This window comes from Pleurodeles waltl, chromosome 1_2 (genome assembly GCF_031143425.1).
Source record: "Pleurodeles waltl isolate 20211129_DDA chromosome 1_2, aPleWal1.hap1.20221129, whole genome shotgun sequence".
NCBI classification, from domain to species: domain Eukaryota; kingdom Metazoa; phylum Chordata; class Amphibia; order Caudata; family Salamandridae; genus Pleurodeles; species Pleurodeles waltl.
Window position 1 is genome coordinate 702,823,353 of NC_090437.1, and position 26,680 is coordinate 702,850,032.

General features: G+C 42.5%; 1 protein-coding gene across 1 annotated transcript in view; it reads right to left on the reverse strand.

The window, feature by feature from the left end:
- The window catches only part of TMEM154 (transmembrane protein 154), an 86,218-nt gene that overhangs the window by 13,949 nt on the left and 45,589 nt on the right, over window positions 1–26,680 (reverse strand). The window contains exons 4-5 of the mRNA XM_069242691.1: window positions 19,198–19,283; window positions 9,278–9,335 (exon numbers count right to left, since the gene is read on the reverse strand). Coding sequence (XP_069098792.1) covers window positions 9,278–9,335; window positions 19,198–19,283 — 144 coding nt within the window. The remainder of the gene's footprint in view (window positions 1–9,277; window positions 9,336–19,197; window positions 19,284–26,680) is intronic.

The window sequence follows — 26,680 nt, forward strand, 5'->3', positions numbered from 1 at the left end:
CGCCCTACGCGAGGCATTCACCACAGAATATCACAGAGGGGAGTGCTGGCACAATAGAGAGCGAGTGTAGGTGGCAGAGTGAGGTGTTTAAGGGTGTAGGCTTACAAGTCAGCATGCCGTGACAGCTTACTGAACCCACATCTAGGCAATAAGATCAACTTCTCGAGGTCTGGCGGTTGCCCCGTAACCACAGGGCACGTCACGAGGCAGAGGGCACGGCTGTGCAGTCCACGTGACGTGTCACACACCCACAGCCTCGCGTGGAGTGTTGTTATTGCTGCAGAACAAATAGCCCCGTTCAGCTTTCCAAGAAAAACCTGCATGGGACGCCACCGCAGCCCCTTTCCCTTCTCTCTGAAGCCTCTCCTTTTCCTGCGCATGACTGAAATCATAACCTGGTTTTCAGTAAATCGAAAGAGTTGCCAGGCACCTGAGACTTCAAACAAGCTCAGTTACGAACAATTCTCACCGGCTGTGACATCGCCATATACTTTATTAGCGCCATCCTAGAGCATCAATCATTTTTATTAAGATTATTATTTTCGGATTAGGAACCAATCCTCCCTACCCACAAAGGATGCATCCACCTACATTGCGCAGTTGTAGAGAGAAGAACATGTGAGGTTTTAAGCTCCCCACACCACTATGCAGAATTCGGGAAATTTCTTAATGGTGATCCTCTCAGTGGCCCGATTTACAAAAGTAAACTAGGGCTCCACACATAAGAAGATAAGGCAGTCCTGCCTTTTTATTTGCGGAGACTCCTATATCGTTAACATACGACTACTAAATCACATTTGTGAATAGAAACAGTCACAAACGTACACGAAAGTGTAAGTTACATTTGTGCATCAGCCCATTCTTTTGCACTGGGATGCTATCAGATATAAAATACTGGAAAATGTGAAAGGGTGCAAACATAACAAAAAACATAGTACAGTGTTCAGGAACCAGACCTATAATTCGTAGCTCACCCTCATTTGGAGGATTTCACCCCCTGTCGAATTCTCTAACCCTGCCATTAAGATGCCAGCCTTCATTGGCTTAAAATGTGACCTTAATGTTATCGCAGCAAAACCTTATCACCCACTCACAAGTTAGTTACCACCACTGCCTTCAGTCGGATCACGTGCCAAGTTTCCACCATCACTCCCCCTTCAAATTAATAGGTTGAGATGTTTTGAAATTTAGTGGTACCAAGAAAGTTTACCACACATGCAAACTTACAGGGTAGTGCACAAGCCTTATGTCACATTTGGCTTATAAGCACTTGGCCAGACCTTAGGCCATACTCACCCAGCTTATAACACTTCTAAACAACAACAAATTTCCCCACAATGCCACAATATCAACTACAACTCACTGACCTGGGAGGGAAGATACTGAACCGAATGGGGTTGCAAGATCTTTCAGTGACAGAATGTGCACCACATAACTGCCAAGCTAATTTAAAGATTGATGGGAGGCTCATCCTTCGTTAAGGTGATAGAGGGCACTATCTCCGCCACCCAGATGCACTAACACCGACCATATACAGAGATGACCATTGATCCAGCAGTGATCTCTGTGTCTTCCGATGAACTGCCATCCCAGCAGTTCCTCTGAAGGCACTGGAAATTCGGTGCGCAGCCACTGTCTTCAAGTAGGTGCACACCAAACCTTTTTGAGTTTCAAAAACAAACTCCTGAAACAACAAGCATTTGCAATGCAATTGGTCTCCCATTTGTTCGAGTTAGAGCTATTAGCGTTGTAAACTCCTAACTGGACTTTTCTTGCCACATAAATTGAAAATGAAAAGTAAAACTGTTTCACATAAGCAAGCTGATTCAAAGCTGCACACCATGAGTGTGAAGGAGACAGACAAAAGGAAAAACAAATTTGGTTAGTCAAACGTATTGGCAAAAGTGCAATTAGCCATGTAACAGGGTCGATGTTCAAGGCTGTAACCAAACCGTCCCAAGGAGGGACAAACGTAAAGAATTTACCAATGGTAAGAAGGATTTTTGAAGGGCAAGCCCATGAACAAGCGATAGTGATGGGCGTGAGGTGCGTGTGGTTAAAAGCCCAAATAGATAACAAAACGTTGGAAAGCAGCGCTTGTGCGCTGTTATGCTCAACCTAAAAAAATGCAAAAACTGTAGGCAAACATCGGCGTCATAAGAGCGTGAAATGTCCACAAATAGGGCCTGCCATTCTCACTCTACCCTCATGCACAAAGATGTCAAAACAAAACTTTGACAGCTGGGGCAAAAATGAGAGACATATTGATGCCTATTTAGAGGCTGATTTGTAAAAGTGAAACCAGGAACACAGGATTAATTGGGGCTTCTCTGCTAAACCAAATTTTGTGATTTTAGGCAAATATTTATTTTATCTATCCTTCTTTTGCTCTGCTTTGGCATGAAAGTACCTTGAAATACTAGGTTGTACAAAACCCTGTATTGTGTTTGATTTAAAACACTATAATGTTGCTCTATCTATAAGAAACTGGGCACATACAGGGTTTACAACAACTTTCTTACCTCTTAGTTCACTATTGACACTGTTGCTAGAGTTGGGGAATGGGGGCACGCAAGAGTGGTTATAAGTTCATGTTTAAAAACTGTCACTTTTAATAAGTACTTCTCACTGCCGTAGTGTAATGTGACATATTAATACCAAAGCTTCCACATTAAAGAAACACTCCTTTTGGGATTTTGTAGAGACTCTATCAAATTTTACGTGATGTTTGTTCCATGATGTATATGGTGAACATTTTCCGAGCTGGGCTCATGTATGGGCTCTTAGAGCCAAGCCAGACCCTTGGCTTAGCTCTGGCTCGACTCACCCTGTTAATTTGTTGGCTTGTACACCTATGGTTTAACATTCTAAACAGTATCCCACCTAAGAAAACACCCTTGATAACATTTCGATATTAACATATTCATGTTAGGGGCAGGTATGTGAGCCAAGATTTTTGGAAATATCCCTACATAAGTGTTTAAAAGTGATATGTGGTTCCACCTGGTGAGAGAAGTTTTCTTTTTTAAGAAAGACCGCAAAATATATTCTGTTCCAAGAGTTTGGAACTTTTGGCTAGTACCTTAAGTTAGTATAGGGCCTAACACCTCATTACATTTGATAAAACTCGATAGGTAGTCTACCCTCTCCAAAAGGTTTAATAATTGCCAGCCCCTGGATTGGTTTCTGCAGCTCAGCAAATCAGCCTGAACCATTTGCTGCTTGGACTAATTATTTATTGACAAGCTCAAAGATCCACTTAGCCTAGCAAGTTCTAAAAAGGAATGGGTGGTCTGCAGTGCGCGTGCCCTGACTGTGTACCTTTACAGAAGATTCCTTATAACCAGACGCTGTTTAAAATGCAAAATTACTAATACTTCAATGTTTAATAAATGTTAACTTGTTTATTGGAACTTCATACCGCACTTTTTTCTTGTTTAAGGGTGGTAAATCACAAATATCATCACTACCCATTTTAAAGTATGCAATTAACTGACCTCAGTAGGCCAAAAGGACGTTTGCTTAGTTGGGATTCCTGCTTTGTCCTGCAACACTCAGCATGTATTAGTGGGGAGCATTCAGCTCACTGAGACATCCGGCTCAGACAGGAAGTTATTGAGAATGCACGCTGGGAACAGTAGGGCCAACTGAGGATGTAAACTGATAGATTGCGACATTTTTAACACACGGGAACCCCAAATGCCTCCATAGCTGCTTTTTTAGTTGGGAAAGCCGCTAATATTTTTTTCTAGTCATGCACTAGCACGTCATGTCCTGTAATAAAACAAGCCCAGTCTCCTGCGTTTTGGAAACAGCACATTATGATTGCGCACCTGCACAGGAAAAAGTGAATGTGTAATATTTTACATACTAATTCTAGAACCGAATTACCAAGCAACGCTACTCAACCTTGATATATAAAGATCTCTACTGAAATGAAGTTTATTATTATAACTACTCACTCGGAAAAGGGGTGCAGTAAATGCAAAATGAACGTCTGTGAGCTCCCTGTAATGACAACAGAATTATTAAAGCTTTCACAAATGCTTACTGCTTGTCTAAATGGATCTACAATCCATCATGTAAAATAGGTGGAATATGGCGTGACTCCTTGAAAACTATGCGGGTCTAGGGTGAAATTGATGTGATAGGAAGTGTGAAAAAATGAAAAGTAAAACAATTGACACAAGCAAGCCGAGTCAAAGTGCCACGAGAGAGTTATTGGCTCCCTGCATGAATGTCTAGAAAGGATTGCGGCTGGGATGAAAGGCAAACCGAAACCATCACATGCTGTAACAGGAGGAAGCGTGACGTAGTGTGATGGCCCACAGAAATGTTCACTTAGTTTAAACGCCTGGGGAGGGAACTCAGCAGACAAAGGAGGGACATTTCACAAAATGCACCAATAAAAATTAAGCATTTAAGACAAGCACAACAAAGAATGAATAGCAAGAGTGGGCGTGGTTAAAAGCCCACAGAGAGATTACAACAAGCTAGAGCGCTTGCGCGCTCGACCCTAAAAAGCAGGGATGAAAAACGCACCTTCAAGAGTGAGGCAAAATGACAGCAGTTGTAAGGTGGATCAAAGAGGGATGAGGTGAAATCTAGACTAGGTAGTCTTGATATTTGGCAACCGTGGCACTAAAAGATACTGGCAGCCTGCTCTAAAACACAATTGTTGACCCGCACTTACAAACTTTTGTAAACTAAGCACTGCATTTAACATTATTGAAAAGAAGCCTGGTATTGAGACATTCTTGAGGCTCGAGGTGTTGCCTCTCAGGAATTACTCCCATTGCACTCAAAACATGGTTGAAAAAAAGTTATTAATTTCGGCCTATTTACCATATATTTGATGAGATTCCCACCCACCTTGACATATAAACCACACAATGGACTTTTATGCAATGAACTTCCCGAGACAGTTTCTTGAGAAATGTGTCTGGTCGGTGATCTCAAGAGTTGTAAATGAAAAGAGGGAAACGTGAGATTGCACTAGCTGGCATAACATCATCTTTGTATACGCTTCACTTTATTTGCATGAACATGTTTCATTTATTAGCACTAAGGGCACAGGATAAAGTCTAGATCACCTTTTGCTATTGTTCCCAAATTTAGATTGTTTGCAAGTAATTTACTATCTTTATATTGGGCAATTCTGCTTTGCGCAAAAACTCATCAAAACTTTGAAGTATGTTTTGAAATATTATAATTTATTTCCTTTTAAATGCGTGCATTGCGATGACACCATCTCTTAGTAAACTGTGCTGATGTCTTGCATGAAGAAAGGTCAGCTGACAGTCTCCGCTGAAGATGAAGAGGATGTATAGCCATGAGGTTTGAGATGGAACCATATCGATGCCGTCTGTAGAGACATCACTAATGTGACAAAGTTCAGCACTGTTGGTGTAAACCGGTGAAGAGATCCAGTCGAGATATCAAGATGATGGTGTAACACGTGAATGCGCATCTGGGGGAGCTTGAGAGTGAGAGTTATTGGATCCCTGCGTGAATGTCTAGAAAGGATCGCAGCTGGGATGAAAGGCAAACTGAAACCGAACGAGGTGCCATCACACGCTGTAACAGGAAGAATCGTGACATAGTGTGATGGCCAACAGAAATGTTCACTTAGTTAAAACGCTTCGGGAGGGAATTCAGCACACAAAGGAGGGACATTTCACAAAATGCACACAAAAAAAATGAAGCATTTAAGACAAGCACAACAAAAAATGAATAGCAAGAGTGGGTGTGGGTAAAATCCCACAGAGAGATGGCAACAGGCCAGAGTGCCTGCGCACTCGACCCTAAGAAACTAGCAACCGCCAGACCCTGGAAGTCTTCTCCAGAGTGGGGACATGTCATTTTTCTTTTTTTTTCCTATTCAAGACCACCAGGGTTTTCCTGGTGGTGATGGAGAGAAAAAAATACAACAGACCACTTGCAGTAAATAAAATAGGGTATGTGGCCTGATGTCTACTCACAGGACTTATAATAGAATGGGTGGACCAACAGTTTGATGGACAGGCCATTCCGCCTTATTTGTGACAGAATACGCTGTCTGCCAATCTCTAAATTAGGACCTTAATATCTTGTTTGAGATATATTATGGAGAATGGGCTTTACACAGGAGGGCAGAGCGTTGTTGCCTCAGATCCGGTTTTACACACTCATCTGGATAGCTGTCAGCAGGAGAGCTTGTTTGAGTGCAGGCTAGTGTGTAGCTGTTACTTAAATGCCCGCGGACAGTCATTAGCTATGATGGGTGATGAATTGTGTTCTACAAGCTAGGAACAGGAACCCCAAAGGATCTATGGCCACACTGAGTTTCCTTTCTATTAGCATGTTATTTGTGCATTTAATTGTGGGTCGAAATTTGCTGAGTGAAATGGGATTTCTGCCCTGAAAAGCATATTTTCCACTTGCCCGCTGTTGTGGACAATGCATACCCATCTGAAGTAGTATATTAGTGCCTGTATATCACGTTCCTTCTCCTTGCATGACCCAGAATGTTTTCTATGTGGTCTGTTAGTATTATTTATATTGGGCTTCATACCTCTAGTGAGGTTGTGAGGTGCTCTAAGCAGGGCTAGACTGGGTAAGAAAAGTAGCTCTGGAAAATTGGTGCAAGCCAGTCCTGATCGATCGATCTATCTATCTATCTATCTATCTATCTATCTATCTATCTATCTATCTATCTATCTATCTATCTATCTATCTATCTATCTATCTATCTATCTATCTATCATTTCTGTCTCTCTCCTTATCTCCTCTATCTTCTCCCTTTTCCTCTGGTCCCTCCCCTTTCGCACTTTTTCCTGCCTCTCTCTGTTTTTACTTATACCTCTCAGTGTGCCTGAAATACCAGCAGTGGTCCTCGGGCTTAAAACAAAGACCTCCAAAGGCTTCCGCTCATCGTTCGATTAGCTAAATGTCCAGTCTGGCCCTGGCTCCAAGCTCCCGGGATTGGGCGCAGTATTTGAACAAGAGGCGCTGCGGTTCCTGAACTCTTTGATACAGCTAATGACAGTGTTTTAAATGAGCAGGTCCTGAGTACCTGCACTTTTCTAATTTGAGAGTGTAGTACTAGCGCTTCCTGTTTTCAAGGCCTATTTTTATTTTCTCACTGTAACTTCTCATTTGTGTGGTGAATGTGGACGATTTAGTCACCGTTCATTATGATAAACGTCAGATTTTCTTGTGGGCCAAGAGGAGAACACGCCTAATGTAAAAGATCAAAAGTAGTAACAACAGTTCCTTTTACAACGATTTCCAATTCCATGGAGGTAGCACGCATGACATCTTTTATCCAAACAAAACCAGCAAAACAAAGCCTTGTATACCCCTAACACCCTCCCTTTTGAACAGCTTCGCAGCCGTAACTGTAATTGAGCAAAGGCACCATATGGATATATGTTATGGTGTGCTTCATACTTTTGTTAAGTGCATGACTGCTACTAGAGGAACTTCTTGGCACTCGGTGTGCTGCTTAAATGTACTCTAACTATAACCCGAGCTTGTGTGTGACAGGCAGTGGGAGGAGGCGGGGACAGGGGCCAACAGAGCGGAGAGGCGGGTTATTATGGCTTTTCAGGATCTTAAATAGTCTGATTAAGGGGAAGGTTCTTGATGTGTTCCACAGACTTCCTGCTTGACCAGCAAAGGCATGACTATCCGAGCTTGCCGTTCAGACTTTTGGGACTTGAGAAAGCAGTACAAAAGTTGGCTCCAGGTGTTGAGAAGGTGTTATTAATAAACCTTCAGATCAGAAATGGGAAACTGTGGAGATAGATGTTATGCTAGTGTATGCACAGAGCCTGGAGGAAACTCAGTGAAGAGACGATAAGATGGTGGTAATGTGTTCATATGTGGATGCAAAAGGTAAAGGGGAGAACTTCAAAAACAATCACCAGTAGATACAATTCCTTACTGCCGGGTGGTCTCCAATCATAAAATCTCCTTATTTATGTGGGCTAAAATTGATCATGTTGTTGCTCAACCATTGGTCTACACCTTCAGCATCTTCTGCAGACCAGAGGATGACTGGTATTGAATGGACCACCAACTCCTTCAATTGTAAAAGCAGCCCATAGTTTCTACTCTCATGTAAAGGATTTGTGGCCCATACATGTTAAAGACCTAGTAATACCACCTTTCTTTCGCTATTATTAATCTGCATCAGGCTCTGCTGCACCCACTTTTGCTAAATCTCAAACAAATGATTAATTGTTCCTCTACAGGGCTGCACTAGCAAGGGGAGTGAAAGCACAAGTATCAGCCCTGCTGCTTGACGCTGCCAGGAGCTTACCAACGTCCCAATTCAAAAAGAATGTAGGAAGCTTACTCACATAGGGTTATTCTTACGTTTGGAGCAGATTTCAACTGATGTAGCTTCCCAGGAAAAACATTTATGCTTTTGAATGAAAATGCAGCTGGTGTATGTTTCCAAGTGCCGCTGCACTTTCTAACATTTGTCTTCACGGAGAAAACATGTTTCCTAGAAAAGAAGCCACTTCCTACACACCAAGCCAAGCTTGAGGGTGTTCTCGCCCCCTTTTCACCCCAAAAACAGATTGACTCCTGTCCTTGGAAAGATATAACCTCTGTCCATTTCCATGGTGCATCACCAACTCCAAATGTGTTGGGAAAACCAATAAACTTAAGAGTCTGTTGGTGTTCACCATTTTTGCCGGTGTGGAACGCCCACAAACCAACCTACCTAGGTTCAATCGCATGTACAATGACACCACACTAGTGAAATTTTATGCATGAGTAATCGATTTTGTGAAAAATTCATATTATGAATAACAAAGTTAAATTTACACCCATACATGCTGTAATGTGTGCACAAAAGTGTCATTTGGGAAGTATATTTGTACAGAGACCAACTGTGGCGTGCAGAGAGGTTTTAAAAAAAAATCTTTGTGAAACAGTTTCTCTGAAAGTATCCTCAGTCCATCCTCCCTCCTCAGTGCCAGTGGCATAACACAAGAATTTAATTAGGGGCCCCATGTCTCCCATTCTCACAGATATTCATTGGCTTTGGGTTGAATGGGGGTCACCAGGAGGTTTGCAGGCCCCTGGGTGTTGGCGGCCCCCAGAGCCCACTGGTACTACACAGGCTTGTGTTACACCCCTGCTTGGTGCATATCACTATCAATTTACAGACCACTGAAATATCAAAACCTACTGTAGTCCGACTTGGCTCTGGTCTTGAGCGCTAGGTAATTTTCAGCAAACATAGCCACTTAGTCGGCAAACAGTAGAGAAAGTTGCTTACCTTGAAATCACCGGTGGTGCCTTTTCATCTTCTTTGCTGGGTGGATGTACGGATTCGGCTAAAAAGGATACACAAAAGTGAGACTGTGAATAGCAAGTATTATTCTTCACAAGATAAATGCATCTTATTGGGTGATCACTGCAAAGAAATATATATTGCAAATTAATATTCCAAGAGCGTGCCCAAGTACTGCATAACTTATTCTAATTTTAGATGTCATTTAAGGCCAGGGTCATCAAGTCACACATTACTAAAATCCAGACAGGTTTTCAGGATATCCACAATTAAATTTTATGAGCTAAATTTACACATAATCAATTTCATGTTTGTTGGTATTCAGAAAGGCCTAGTATTTAGCAAGTCAAAACGAACTTTGTATTTTCCTCTCATGACATTAATGTCATTTTTTCCCTAAGTTGTATTTTTATCAAAGGGTTACATCCACACATTTTGCCTTCATTTTACTGACCTCCTTCCCCCTGCGCCTCCGGTGCTTTTGTTTAGGATTGTTATGCCTCTCATTTGTCCTTTTAATCCATTTCTTATTCCTTCCCCCTTAGAATTACAGTAGAAATGTAAAAAAAAACTACTGCAACACCAAACCTTTTATCCTCGAATTTTCCTTACTCCCTGTTCCCACATTCTGCACAAACTTTCAATTCCTATGTTTTTTTCTAAATTATTGGAAGTGTGTGTACAATATTTTTTCAAAAATCATCTTCTAAAAAGAGATGGGATGTCATATTGAGGCTGAGAATAACTGTATACTCTTTTTCCAGAATGTTCATAGTCTTTTCATTTGTTTTTGAAAAATGTGTCAGCCAGGACACACTTAACATAGGCAACTGCCACTTCTAACAGCTATAAACACACATATGCATGTGACAAGTTGCAGTATCTAACAATTGCTGTTTAGTACACTATGGGGGTCATTGTGACCCTGGCGGTCATCGACCGCCAGGGCCAACGACCACGGAAGCACCGCCAACAGGCTGGCGGTGCTTCCTGGCCAATTCTGACCGCGGCGGTAAATCCGCGGTCAGAAAAGGGAAACCAGCGGTTTCCCGCCGGTTTTCCCCTGGCCATAGGAATCCTCCATGGCGGTGCTGCAAGCAGCGCCGCCATGGGGATTCTGACCCCCTTCCCGCCATCCTGTTCCTGGCGGTTCTTACCGCCAGGAACAGGATGGCGGGAACGGGTGTCGTGGGGCCCCTGGGGGCCCCTGACCTGCCCATGCCACTGGCATAGGCAGTGCAGGGGCCCCCTAACAGGGCCCCATAAAGATTTTCAATGTCTGCTTTGCAGACACTGAAAATCGCGATGGGTGCCACTGCACCCGTCGCACCCCTTCAACTCCGCCGGCTCCATTCGGAGCCGGCTTCATTGTTGAAGGGGCTTTCCCGCTGGGCCGGCGGGCGGCTTTCTGGCGGTCGCCCGCCGGCCCAGCGGGAAAGTCAGAATGCCCGCCGCGGTCATTTGACCGCGGTACGGTCTTTTGGCGGTTCCCGCCAGGCGGGTGGCTTCCGCCGCCCGCCGGGGTCAGAATGACCCCCTATGTCCTGATGTCATACACGACAACATGGCTCATCCAAAATTGTGATTATGATTGTACAACGTCTGAAATAACTACAAATTTTGTATTATGGAGTTTTATGTCATTTCTTCTAATGAGAGACTGGTTAGAGCAAAAATTGACTCAGCAGTAGTTTGCGGGACTCTTTTATGCAAGGTATGCTCTTGCTTGAAAATTTCATGTGAGATAACCGAAAACAACATTTCGAACTATTTGCATAATTCACATGCCCATAAAGACATCATTTGAACTTAGACTAGAGACAAATGTCTCGATGTTCACGTTCTGGTCACTGTTGAATGTAAGGTTCCAGCAGTCCTGCGTTACTCACTACACCCATCTGGTTAGTGCTTTCAACAATGAAATTAGATACATAAGATAGTGTAAACGTTCAGATATGTATCTGTACCTGCATTTTACCGGTATCAACACAGCTCCAAAGTTTAGAGCCATGACGTTGGAGGTGCGGGGAGATAAAGTGATTTGCACAGAATTGATCCTTGGGTTGAATCTGGACTTTTTGTTTGGCTAGGCTTGTGCTGGCTAAGTTAGTGCTAGGATGAGCTGGGCTATGCTTGGCTCTAGGCTAAACTGGACTTGAAATTTAGTGGGCCGCGCTCCAGGCACAGCTGCACACCAATGAGCAGGACTGGCTGCTGGGCTGCAATGGACTCCCTGCTAGACTAATTTTGGGGTGGGCAGTGGAGTGAACTGTCTTGGACTAGTCATTGGTTTGGTCTGTAATGAGGATCAGGCAGGGCTTCTGGCTGTTGACTAGGCTGGACTGTGGACAAAGCAATGCCGCTTTATGTTTCAATATGACAGCCAACCCATGCTCAGCGGTGTCTGTGCTCTTAAAATCTTATTAACAACCAAATAACCAGTATGATACCTCAGTGTGCTGAGGACTCAATACCAAGGCATGCGGGTCAACAATTTCAACCATTTAGGGCCAACACATTCTTTCATCTTTCCAAGCTTAAGACAATTAGTTCTATTGGTTTAGGTTAGGTTATACAACTCCTATTAGTTGACTGCCTAGATATACTTTGGCATATAGTGCGTGCTTACAACCTTGGAGGATGGGATACTCTGTCACAAACTTGATAGATCTGCCATATTACAAGTTCCATTATATCCTATTAAGGTCGTAATGAGGCCTATATTGTCGGCTGTATAAAAATCAATGTTATTATTAATACTGAAAGTCAAATGGTTAGTCGGAATGATTGTCTGCCAAGTCAACAAACTGGAGTTCTTTGTACTATCTTGCACTAATTGCTTGAAACTATAATGCTCAACAACAGGCCTCATCTTCATCTTCTAAATGTATACACCCAATTTTGGCTGTGAAAGACATGGTGTTTGTGAAACAATTAAGGTGCAATGCTCAGGATGTTACAGAGAGCCTTGGAGTGCCTGTCCAATGTTTTTGCTGTATATCCTGTGCCAGTACTTTAAAACTAAGATTGGTCTGGAAAGGGTCAACTTTTTTCTGAATCCAAGTAGCTCCCATCGCCTCAAGGAAGCTTTCAAATGATATGGGCTCTTGCATGTACTGATTTTACTTTAGTTCCTATAGGACTCTTCAGGTGTGAGAGTCTTAAGGTATCGCTGTCAGCATCACAGTACAGACGGAATACTTCACACAAACATGATCAGTAGTCAGGCATGTATTTCAGTCTTAGTTGTTACATGCATGCAAGCTGCACTGATATGTGGCCTACTAAATAAACGTGGAGTCAAGGATTATGAGGGGATCAAGTGATATGCAAAGTTAGGTGGCTGTGTCCTCGTGTATCTCACAAATAGGAACAGTCCAAATCTGCAGTGCCTATTTAAAAACAAAACAAACCATTTGTTTACCTGAAGATATTTTAGTTATCAGCATATTTTGGACATTTTGCTCAATTTTAGCAGATGTCTTAAATTCCCTAAAATATATATTTTTTTACTTTTGCCAGAACCTCCATAGTAAAAGCTTGTTGAAATATCAGAAAGGAAGGAGCAATCACTATGTCTGACGAGACACAGCCACAGTGGCCACTATTACCAGAACCAGGAACATTGCAGGTACTGATGGAGAGACTGATCATTTTTAATAGCAGTGCTACTCAGTTGCAAGGTGGGCTGAGCAGTGGGCACCTGCAGCAGCGTAGCAAGCGTTCCTTGGGCCCCCAATGAAAGGAAGGAAAATTGGGGTTCCATGCATCCAATATAGATGTTGGAACTGCCTTTCCAAGATGGGGACCCTGCATCATAAGTATTTTCAGGGAGAGTGCTCCGACCAGCTCACTTAGATCCTCATTTATGAGGTCCTAGACGCACACTGCGCCACTGGAGCGTCATTTTGTTTATGCCCTTGTGGCACAGTGTGCCAGCCCATATTTACAAGGCCACGCAAAGCCACCTTGAGTGGCTTTTTATGACCTTGTAAATATGGACCCCTTTCACTCATAACACTGTGTGAAAGGGGCGTTCCATGGGTGTTGCTTTCGGTGTTCCCACACAACACCGGTGGAGCCCAAAGGAATCTGACTGATTTCCAGGTTTATAAATCTTGGAATGCGTGAGATTCCTACGCCACCTCGGGGGTGGCATAAGACTGACGCAACAGGGACAAATATCTTTATGTCTTCCCACCTCTTGTGAATGTTTTTGTGCAGGAAGGTGTCTCTTCTTGCACAAAAACAATCACCTCCAGAATGCAGGCCCCCTTGCACCATGGTGCAAGGGTGCCTGCATTGGCGCTAGGCAGCAATGTGTGCGGCAGCGCAAGGGGAGCGGAAAGAAATGCACCATATCTTGTGGATACGGTGCATTTCTGCCTTTTCTGCTGCACCGCCCTGCCCCAGGGGCCTCGTAAATGAGGCCCTTAATCTCCCAGTGACACCTACCGAAAGCAGTTAACCATGCATAGGGAGCCAGAGAAAATATGTGCACTGGCGTCAGGCACACAAAGGCTCATGAGAGATGTGTGCAGGGAACATGTGCGAAGGAGAGGGAAAGACCTTGACTTCCGGCTCACAAACTGTAGCTGAGGAAAGATGTGGGTTTTGGGAGTAGAATCCGTTCATGTTTCAATAATCCCGTTTCTAAAAATTCAGGAATGTTGAAAACAGATACAGTGAGTGAAGTCTGCAGCACCTTTCCCCTTTTTTTACACTGTTCTAAAAAATATTGATTTTCCGCCACTAGTTACACTGATTCAACATTTATTTCTAGCACGGATTTTAAATATTTTCCATAGAGTTTCATATTTTGTTAGAAAGCTTTTTGTTAGAAGACTCATAAAGCACTGGTAGTAAAGAACTATCTGAAGTTCTTTCCCCCAGGGAAAGAACATGTTTCGACAGGTGCGTGCTGAATAGTGAAAGCTGACAAGAAACAAAGGTGAATTGAATATTTTACTTGCTTAAAGCCAGCAGCCCTCCATAGGCTGTAGTCTGTCATGGCTGGTTCTTCTACCATTGAAGCTGAAATCGCTACAGCAGGCTCTGAGATTGACATATTCTCACGGACCGGAATATTCTCAGATGAATTAAAGCAATAGAAAGAATCTTATCTACTCCTATTGATAAAACTGGCTGTGATGTGTTGGAGAAAATACTCTTTGGCTTGTCAGATCAGGGCATAGATGGGACCAACGAACATGTCTTCAGTACAGTACACTGTTTAGTCTGTCCCTATGGAAAAGAAGACTGCAGCCATGACAATTGATGACCAAGAGGGCAGAGCTCGAAGGAATAATATTTTCATTCTTGGTCAATTAGGAGGTATTCTGGTCCTTCGTAACCCTTTGTGGAAAAGTTGGCAAAGTTCCCTAACACAAAGATATCAAAGGTGTTCCTACTGGGTAGAACTGAGTTGTGCCTGGGTGCTTGCCACTACAATAAGAGGAAACATACCACCAGGTATTGTGGGACTCCTTTTTCATAGTGACTGGGTTAACATTTTGATGGCCACCAAAGAACAGATGAACGTTAAGCCGATGGGTTTATGTGCCTGTGCGACCTATTCATAGTCATAACCTCCAAATTTTGGACCTTAGACTTGTTCATGGAAAGACATTCTTGATGAACTGAGTTTTCAGAGTAACCAATGGCCTGCACCACTCTTCAGTGCACTATGCTGGGCGGGAGGGGGACAAATAAGCTAGTTACCTCCATTTATGCACCATACCAGGAGTCGTGTGTGGGTGTATCCACAAGAGGCAAATTCAAATGGGAAACAGGTTTGAGATGTGACCTCATGGTGCCGAGCGAGAAAGGATTTATTTATATGGCTAAATGTAAGACATGTAATTTTTCTATATAGGCTCTTCACCAGGAATTATATTACACCGAGTAAAAACTGTAGAGTTAGTCCAAAGTGCTCTGTGACTGTGAGAAGGTGTTTTGCATCTGGTACCGAGTTGTCCAGGTCTATTGGACATTTAAGAACAGTTTGCAAATTACACCAACTTTATTCTTGATTATCTGACAATTCATCATCAAGTCTTGTCCCTGAAACAATTATTAAAGCCTTCAAGACACTGACTGGATTTGTGTATTTAACACAAGTTGTGGTCAAGAAGTGTGTATTGTTAATGAGGATAAGGTGCAATCTACCTGATAAAGCATGGTTCAAGTATAAGGCAAAGTGTATAGGTAATGAAAATATTTGTGATAGACATCTGAACTTCATATCTTGAAAAAAGGCAGAATTGGTGAGCACCACTGACTACTATTATGTTGGAAGTGGGCAACAGGCGTCCGTTATGTAGAATATGATTGACTTTATATATTCGTCATGAAGTTGTGGCCTGCCTATGTATTGATTATGTCCTATGTACAAGCCTTTGTTCTTCTCTAACCACTACATTTTCTGCACCAATATACTTGTTTTCTGTTTACAGCCAAGATAGGAATGAAGTTTATAAAAATACAACAACAAATACCAGAGGAGGAATGAGGGAGTGAGTCAGTAAGTGAGAAGGCATGCCTATGGCACATTTTGGTCTGTTGAGGCTGTAGAAGAAAGCTTGCAAAGGTTTCATTGCATTGTATTTGTCTAAGTACGAAATGTGATCTAACTGATTGTGGGAGTGATATACAAGTTGTACTGTATGTCAGCGCACCTCAGTCCTGAATGAAACATCAGCTGGCGTGGACCAGGCACTGCTTCACTTTGGGACCTCAGGAGAGTCGTAAGTGAAATATCATTATTATAATTCATTATTTAATAAGATGGTATGTGTTCCTAATGATTCTTTGCTGATCTTTCTAAGGAATGGATGTGAGGCAGCCAACACTATCTAGTATTTTCTCTGGGGGTTTCCTGTCATGGGATCCCTCGGCTTGCCTGTCTTCTCCATCCCCTGATATGGAAAACTTCCCAGGATGGAGACACCGTAGTAAGGCCTAGGGATCCCCTTTCCGCTATACTCAGCCATCTTGAAACTTAGGGAGTGTTCCTATTTCTGTTAGAATGTACATATGCGTTTTCCTTAGGAATTATTGATTTCCTTCCCAAGGGTTCTTGTGCTCTAAAGTACAGCAACTTTGCTAACCTTGAATCACTAGTTCTTTGTTCAGGCAAAACACACGGGGGCATATTTACAAGACCCTTGTGCCGCCGGTGCGTCATTTTTTATATGGGAAAAAGTGACGCACTGGCAGCGCAAGGGGCTTCTAAATAAGCCCTTTGGTGTTTTCTTTCTCCACAGTGGTTTCATTTAGAGTTTGCTGACTCTGTAAATGGTTCCTGCCAGTACTTCCATACTCCAGCCCTGATACTCTAGCTCAAACCCAGAAGTCATGATTATGAAGGAATGCCATCTTCTCAGAAGGAGGATCCTAGCCCACACCTAGCCATGGTTACCACTGTGCATGTAAGCAGGGAGAACAACTCTGATGTATATACTTATTTATATAACTATGTAACCACCTTTGAAGGAAATCCATTGCGTTTTTCTATCATTAAGTTGTGCTCACTGTGAGAAATAGTCCCTCCATGGAGGGACTGCCTGTTGGCCTCATCTAAATGCTTTCGATGGAAGGAAGGCACAATGATAGAACTTTACACATGTCATGGGAGGGTGGAAGCTTCTAAGCTCTGTCCTAGATAAAGACTATGCAGGCACTGCCAGGGAATGTTCTGTGCACCATAGGTTCAGTACAAAATGCTGCATTACCACGTATGTGCCACTTAAGATTTTTCTATAGTGCTTTTTCTCACACTAGTAGATTACAGCATCAAAGGATACGTGGATCTAGAGACATCATGCTAAAAACTCAGTGAAGTTGCGTCATGTGTGTCCTTTCTTTATCTCCCCAGTGCAGTTAGACCTCTGATTAACCCCATCTTCCCCTCTTGCTCACCCTTTTCCCTTCCCCATCTACTGTATCCTCAGCATCCATCTTCCCACTACCCATTCTCCGTGGCTAATATCCCTTTCTGTAGAGTACCACCTTGCTATGCTAGGTTTATGCTGCAGAGAAATACACACAAACATGATGTCAATGAATCTCAATGAGCATGGACAGGTAAAGGCATGGAAAAATTACAAACCAATGTTTGCAGTTCCGAGAAATTGAAAAAAGTTAACTTTATTATAAAATTATGTGTTGCAATGTAATTCTTGAGAACATTTTTCATCTGGCCATTTTTTCTATTTACCCCTAAACTCTGTGTGCTTATTGAATTAAGTACCTATCGATGGGGATTGGCAGGTGCCCCTGCTGTCCAACTCTATCATTCTATTTGATTTCACCCATGCAGGAATGTAGGTCCACCCTATCCTGTTTCTGTTTAATATCTAATAGCCTGAAATAATTTATTTCATTCAATTTCAAAGCAGAAGATCCACACACTCCTGGTCTTTTGAAGAATGAGGAATCTCAGATCATCCTTACATCTATACTTTTGGAATTCATCACGGATTATTTCTTGTAAACTGTGTCCACCAATTTCTAGCATGCTGGACTTAAATGCATTGTAACACACTATTCTGGACCATCAATCATAGGTTGCAGCCACACAATACTGCTAGTTCAATCATGGGTTCCACTTCCAAATTATAGTCACACTTTTCAGGCCTTTCAGTCATGGGTTCCAAGTACAATGGAGTCAGTGACTGTTCAGAGTCAACACAGGAGGAGAAGGGGTAACCTGAGCACCAAACAAAGAGCTGGCAAACATTATCAGACATCAGAGAGTAAGCAAAAATACTTACATAGATTTTGATTCTACAACTCATCACCGAACACCACAAAAAGAAACTGAGCCATAATGCATATCACTTAAAATATGTACTGGGGTTTCAAATAGCCCCTTGTCTCGCTTTTGGGAGTTGGCATGACAGATTATCTATTCCTCAATTGCATTACCCCCCTGACGGGAAGGCTTTGTCCATGGGAGGGTGCAGATCATCCCTGGTCCCTTTTAGCTACCATAGCATAGCCCCCGACACTTCCCTTCCCCCAGTGCTGTTTCTTTCTATTTCCTTATGCCTGTGAAAGCTTTTTGTTATGATGAAACGTAAGTGTGCTAGTTGGTGGATCAGGGATGGGTGTGTGGGTGTTAAGTTGTATCGGGTTAGCATTGTTCTTATGGCTCACCAAATGTCTTCTGTGAATGAGACTATGATTGGGGTTAACAATAGTATGTCCTGTAATAGCAGAAAGGGCTTTGACCCTCTTCCCTGTCACAACAGACTCTCCACTGTACGATGCTAATGCAGAATGTGTCTTTATCTGTTAAGTTGCAAACCTTCAATAAAAAGAGATGAACACAAAATGCACCCTGGCGCAAATTAGGACAAACAAAAACACACTATCCAGGGCAGTTGGACGTTTTGCACGTTTTTCCAAAACATGCACTGGAGCAACAGCAACAAAGCCTCGGGCGTACCTTGATATTTAGGCGTGTTCGCATTCTCTAACAAGGCTTTCTCGACATGTAAGGCTTACTGTATGAAGTACTAAGAAAGGTTGAAAATCCACATTTCTGGCCTTCAGTTTGGTCTGAATTTCTCTGTATTGCATTATATTGAGTTCCATCCTTCTCTTGGCATATTTGTATTCCTTGATCAGCCACTCCTCTCTCTATCCTCTCCTCCAAGAAAAATGTTCTAAAGAGGCGAGAGGAAGCCTGAGCTATCGCTTAATGAGGGGTATTGACCATACATCCAGTTAAAGAAAATATATTTCAGAATAACCAGTGACTGAATAAAAGGATTCTATTTAGGTTCATTGTATGCATGGCATGGATCCGGCTCTCCAGGACCTACATTCCAGACCCATGCTCTTTACATATATCAGCAATAAAATACAATAAATGAAGATGCTGACATGCCACCACATACCATTTTTGCTTAGACTGTTCATCCATTCATCAAGCTCCTCCATTTCTATCTCCATGACGGATGGCAGGTCATCTTCAAAGATGGGGCTGCAGTAAGAAAGGAAATCAGAATAAAATAGACTGGATCTCAATGAACCTTCGCACGCCACTAAGATGCAGTAACTCCAGGGCTATGCAATCTCCTTGTTTTTTCCCAATTATGATTACACTTATAGTGATTAATAACATATTATTTACCATTAGTGTAAGAAAAATGGAGTACAATTAACTGGAATTTGACCTCCCCCCCAGCAGTGGATGCAACTAAAAATACTTTTAAATATATGTTGCGTGCGTGCAGCCAAGTGAGAGTGTGTTTATGTGAGAGTGTGTGTATGTGTGATTGTGTGTTCATGTGTAAGCATGTGTGGGTGAGTGAATGTGAAGGTCAAATGGCATGTGATGTCACTTCTGCTACCCCTGAACTTTTGGTGAATTGACCTTAATGGATAAAACAACTACATTTCTGAAGTATGACTAAAATTTACTACTACATTTTTTGATTTAATATTCGTCAACCATAAAGAATTTAGAAATGCAACTGCCAATCAAATTCCGAGTTGCAAAGTACAGCCACGAGATAATATTATCAAATATGATGTGCCTTTAAGATGTGCCACCAGTTCTCCCCTTGCTTTGAAACCCGGCCAGTGCCATGGGCCTTCAATGTGTTTGTCTTTATCTCATCTTTAGCCACATATTTATTTAGTTTTTCTAGTGCTTTTGGTTTAATTTTTTACTTCATAAGCACCAAAATTCAAAGAGTGATAAGGTGTGAATAAGTTATTAACAGTGCTTAATTTGTAAAAGAATGAGTGGGAGTACCGAAAAGCTCTGTTCCGGGAGCACTATTAAAAATCAGTGTGCGGAATACCGAGGCTATGTTGTGTTAAATTAACCTCGGGACTCTTTTATCCACTATCAGACACTGCTGCCCCTTCAGCTCACATTTGCCGACACCTATTTTCTCACTTTATGTAGGTTTGTCTATCTTTCTCTTCCACCCTCTTTCCAGTTTGTGTGTTTTAACTCTCTTGTTCTCTTGAGCCTCTTTTCTTAGAAAGGATGGCAGCACAAACATAAAGAATTCTGAGCATATGAACAATTCTGGGCATGGAATCCTCTCTGCTTTGGAAGAAGTGGGATGGAGGCAGAGACATGAGGGCATCGGCGTCTCTTTGCTGAGGGGGAGGGATGGTAGCAGAGACATGAGAGCCACTCCACTGAGGAAGCAGAGACATCAAAGGTTCTAGGCATCAAGCCTTCTGTACTCAAGAGGCGTGGGGACATTGTAGTAGGCAGAAATATTAGGGATTTGAAGCCTAAGGGCCCCTTTGCTGATCAGTGGAAGTTAAAACAAATACATTTGTCTTACTGGTGTAGACAGTGTCACAGGCCCTGCTCACTGTTTGAAATGTGAGATACAACAATTTTCAGGGTCCTCTCAGGCCTCTAGACCCCAGTGCCACTGAACCTTCTCTTTGGCACTGATGGAACTTACAAGGCTGTTTTGTCCCTTTGGACATGCAAGATAAAAACATTTCCAGATATGCATCCAGCATGAATACACACGCACACTGGGAAAATCCATGGACGTCATTTAGGGGTTGCCAAGGGTCTCAGCCGTGACCCCCTGGCTTGACCCTGTGACCCCTGGCACTGCCTAGGCGATCCCTGACCCCAGGGGTGGAAATATCAGTGCCAAGAACACAGGGGCAACTCCACACTCCTTATTTTCTCGCCATTATTTATTATAATATAGTGAATAATGTAGAAGTATTTACTATTGATATAATAAAAACTGAGTACAATAAGCTGGAATGGGACCTTTGGTGGCAGCTGAGGAAAGTAAAAAATGCTTTTAAATGTATGCTGTGTGTGTGCTTGCAGGAGCAAGTGTGTTTTTGTGAGAGAGAACATGGGTATGTGTAAGCATGAGTGTATGAATGAGAGTGAGCGTCAGTGACAGGTAGTGAATAGGGATGTGTGAGATTGTGTGTCAGTAAGAGAGTATGAGTGATTCACTGCGACTGAGAATGAGTGAGTGAGATTAAGAGTGACTGCAGGTTAATGAGTGAGAGAATGGATATGAATTAATGTAATGGAGTGTTAGAGAGTATGACTACGACTGAGTGCCTGATTTAGGTTTTGGCGGATGGGTTACTCCATCATAATGATGACAGGTATCCAGTGCGCCAAAATCTAAATCCCACTGAATATAATGGGATTTAGATTTTGGCAGATGGGATATCCGTTACAGTTGTGACGGAATAATCTGTCTGCCAATATCTAAATCAGGGCCTGAGTGTGAGTGAGAATGAATGAGTGAGCGAGAGTGAGTGAGTGAGAATGAGTGTGAGTGAGTGAATGTGAATGAGAATGTGGTGTTATGCTTGCAAGCCTATCATTGGCCCCTTACATAGTGAATGTAATTCTTGTCTCATAAAGACGCCTGTGGCACGAGTGACAGAATACTGGCACTGGCGCACTGGAGGTAATTTTGGCGTAATGAGCACAGATGCAGAAATGCTGATAATGGCATATTAGAGGTAAGGATTGGCATATGGGGCACCAATGGAAAAATGCTGGCATACTTGAGAACATTCTTTGCATGGGGGACCAATGCTAAAATGCTGATACAAGCACATCAGAGGTAATCCTTAGATGAAGGACAACCTGACATATGGGAGAGTGGCAAACATGACAAAATGCTGGCCCTGATGCATTGACGTAAGGTTTGACTTAAGGGTCACCCCTGGTATATGGATGGTATGAATGGCACGATTCTGGCACGGGCATATTTTATGTAGTTTTTGGTGTTAAGGGGGCACCCATGACAAAATGCTGGTCCTGCCAGAATGGAGTTACATTTTATTTTGGAAAAATGGTGTCAACTCCTGGGGAGATTCGGGTTACATTGGCATGGCACACCATAAAAGGTTTGATGAGTGACATTTCAGAGCCTATGGCTTTTTAGCAAATTTATGTGTAAATTGTACTTTAAAATGAACTGTTTGCCCCCATTCTTTTAAGATATTTCTAGGGGGAGAAACACTCTAGAACAGAGGTCTTCAAACTGGGGGACGGGCCCCCCTATGGGGGCCTCAAGTGATCCCAGGGGGGGGGGGGCCCAGACTCTGGCCAAAATAAATATAATACAGATAACAGGCCTTTGTTTTAAGCAGAAGCATGTTATTGTAGTTTTAAAAAGGTAACATTACTTAACTGCAATGTTTAAATAGGTTTAGACATATTTAAACATTGCCATGTTTATAAAATAATTGTGAAAAATTCTGAGGGGGGCCCAATGATTTTTATTTTTCAACTGGGGGGGTGCGGCATTAAAAAGTTTGGAGACCTCTGCTCTAGAAGAAGTGTGTCTCACTCGTTGACTATGACTAAGAGCAAGTATTACGTCGCAAAACTTTCAAAGGTCACGTGAGCATCCTAATAAAGGTGGTCTAAAATATACATTAGTCTGTGTTGTGTTGCTAAATGTAATAAGCAATTAATATAGAACGTCGGCAATGTCAATTATTGTGATGTCATCAGGGTTAAGGCTACGTGACACGACGTTCTGGAAAATTAAGGGTTAAGGGTTAAGGGTCATATATTGTCACTTCGTGTGGTGTAATTAAGGTTAAAGGTCTGTGATGCCCCTTCCAATAAACCTGGCATTTTGGGGAATCGAAGTCTATGAGAAGATCTAGCAATTACATTATATTTCCCACCTCTTAGCCCCGTCCTTTATTTGCCCCTTTCCTCCACTCTTAACCCCTATCCCCAATTAGCTCTGCTAGCTCATGTTTGTTGAGTACCTGCACTTATTTTTCCCCATCAAAAACACTTCCTTCATCTGAAATGTGTTTTGTTCGTCTATGGTTTAAAATTACTAGACCTGCTTTATTCCTTCTGGCCACTGTGTGGCAGTAAATACAATAATATTACAATTTGGCTTGCTTAAGTCATATGATTAGTTTATTTTCTGTTTTTATGTATTCCTGATTTATTTTCGGTATTATTCTTTTTAGATATTAATTTATGTCTTTGTTTGTTAAATGTTATGTATTGTATTTATGGCATATGTGTTTTTACGTGTTATGGTTAAGTATAATGACCTAAACCCTTTGCTTTCTGCTCCTCTTCCTCTTAACCTTCTACTTCTCCCTAAATCTCTCCTTTCTAGCCACACCCGATCGAACATTTGTGACCCCAGGCCTTGTCATTTAGAAATGTCCTCTTCCGTATTCAAAGGTTCTGAATAAATATAAAACGTACATTTTTAAATTACACATTTCACCCATTAACTAGAACCATTGTCAATAAGACATTTAGCAATGGGCACAGCAATAGGCCTTTCCAAGTAAACAACCACTCTCATGCAGGGATAAGGATTTGGGGGCCCTATTTCTGGAGCAACTATTAATTTTTTATCCCTTGACAGCACTTTCAAGTCCTGGGAAAGGATAAACAATTTTGAATTAGATGTTAAACTTTCATAGAAGAGGACACACAAAAAACATCCGAAAGCTGAAGCTGCCTACTAACTGCCAGCCAACTAATATCCTAGGTGGCTTGAACGCGCACTGATAAAGCCATTTCTCATTACGTTTGAACCTCGATTTTGTTTTACTTCTAACACCATTCTACATTGAATTCAGTGTCTAGCCAGCTTGTTACTCCCATCGTAGGAGACACATGCTAAGGGTGAGTTGTAAGAAATGTAGTGGACTAAAGTGTAATATTAACGTAAGACATCCATATGCACTTATCACTTGAAAATTGTAGGTTTAATTGCTAAATATTTGTAATCACAAATATATAACCCTCCACCACTAGCATTCTTGGTGCAAAAGTGAAAATCAAAGCACTTCTCCGAGGAGCTTCAAAATTCAATTGTTAGAATATGATAACTTTCTTTTAATGTCTCTTCCACTGTCTGGTCCCTCTTCTCTATATGTGTGCACACCACAGTCGAGACAGTTTCCTGTGACCCTGCTAAGTCAGAGAAATGGGATGAGGCAGCAGATGAACAGAGACTGAAGGGAAGAGAGTAAGTAACAAGACACTTGAATTAGAGGGAGAAGGAGGTAGGAATAGAGATGGTGTAGAACGATATGTGGGGTAGGGAGAGAAATAAAGTAAAGAGAAAGGTGAGGTAGCCGGACGAAAAGATAAGTAGAGGTAGAAAGAGGAAGATGTATGTATTGAAAAAGAGTTAGAGAAATGGACATGGTTTTAGAGTCCTGGAAATAGAGATAGTGAGAAGGAAATGTGTTGAGAGGCAGATGAGTACACTACTCCGAGGAGGGAGGCACAGCGCGAGGTAATATAGCATGTACGTCATTTGGGGCACCCCCCCTGCTCAACTGCAGGCAGGGGAAAACACAGCATGGACTGGGACGGATTCCCCTCCCTAGTTGGACCAGTCCATGCTGCAACATAACATCCAGGAGTCGCAGCTGCGACCCCTGGCTTCCCATTTCGACCTCTGGCCCAGGCATTGCGACCCCGAAGAGGTCGTTTCAACAGAGCCAGGAATGACAGTTAATCAGTCCTCTTGTTACACGGTCTTATCCCTCAGCAGCAAACGGGGAGTTTGCTGACAGAAATAAACACATCCCAGCAGTGAAAGTCACACTGCACGGAAGCAAAATGTTGTCGCCCCCAACGGACTTGAGGCCCCCATCATGAGCTGCCTTTGCAGCATGTTGTAAAGACAGTTTGCTCCAACCACACGTGACAGTTGCAACACAATTAATTGATTGCTGCTAGTTGAGAGGTCCTGGCCAAAAAAAGCCAAGAAATGTTTTTCACAGGTTTAGTCAGGAGACAGGGAAATAAGGCAGAGGCAAGGACAAAATAATGGCTAATGAGGGACCCGGAGCAGCAGAGAGTCTAGAAGAGAGGAAGCGGACACACCACACAGACAGGTGGGAAATAACAGAGACAAGCAAAAAACACGAGCCCGGAGGCAAAGGGGGGGAGAGAGGTGAGAGCCACGACAGGAGGAAAAATAAGAAAGACGCAGCTAAGATAGAAAAAAATAGAGGGAGGGCCGGCTGTGACAGAGGTGACAAAGAAACAGTCTAGAAAGAGACAGCAAAGAAGGTGAGCAGGTGAAAATGAGACATCAGAGGGAAAGGGGTAGAAGATGAGAGACATGCTAACAGAGAAAGTTCAAAGAAAGAGTGAGAGAGTAGAAGACAGGAGTAAATAAGGAGAGACTGGCGTGACAGAGTTCGGAAACAGCCACACAGCAAGAGACATACACGTGTGAGAGAGGGCAATGCGGCAAACGGGATAGGAGAGCTGAGATTCAGGTAAATGGTGGCATTAACATGGATTAGGAGTTGTCAGTGTTCTCAGTGGTGACCCTGCCCTGCCCTTTGGAACCCCTGGGACTGCTTTTGCGACCCCCTGGCCTCTGAAGTGTGAAAATCAGTGCCAAGAATACAGGGACTTATGGGGGCATCTGGGCTTCACCACATTGTCTGCCAATTTTAGTATACTGATAATACATAGTCAATTATTCATTTCTATTGGAGTCACAAAAAGGAGCATTAAGAGCCGGAAAGCAGACATTCACCATCAGCTGAAGTAACTTAAATGCATTTAACTATATGTTGTGTACATGGTGCGGGTGAGAGTATGTCTGTGCGAGATAGAGCACATGTATGGGCGTGCATGTGTGTATGTGAAAGGGTGAAAGTGAGTACAAGGGATTGAGTGACTCAATGTGATTAAGAATGAGTGAGACAGAGTGTCATTATATGAGTTTGAGAGAGAGAGAGAGAGTAAGTATGAGTGAGTGAGAGAATTGCTGGAAGAGAGGGTGAGTGAGGGAGAATAAAAATGCATGTGAAAACTGTCAGAGTGTGAGGGAGTATTAATGGGATTGAATGTGAGCGAAAATGAGTGACAGTAAATTAACTTAACTGAGAATGACTGCTTCAGACTGAATGAGAATACGTGAGAATGAATGAGTGTAAAACAGATTGCAAGTGACTGTGAGTGAGGAAGTATGAGTGAGCAAGAGGGAATGTAAGGGAGAGTGCAGGCAAAAGAATTAGAACGAGTGAGTCAAAATGAGAATAAGTGAGCCTGAGTGAGAAAAAATGAGTGAGTGCTAGTGAGTGTGTGATAATTGAAGTGAGTCCCAGCGACTGTGAGTGGGAATGAGTGAGGGAATGTAATAATGAGAGAGAATGTAGTGCTATGCTTTTAACTGTACAGTTTGCTGTGATGTACTGAAAATAATTCTTGGTTTTTAGAGGCAGCCAGGGCACAATACTTGCACAAGTATACTAGATACAGTTCTCAGCATGTCCAAATACTGGCACTGGCATACCAGAGTAATACTTGGCATATGGGCACACACAGAGAAAAATGCTGTTGCTGACATACTCGAGGAAATTCGTACCAACGGGTGGTATCCATAGCAA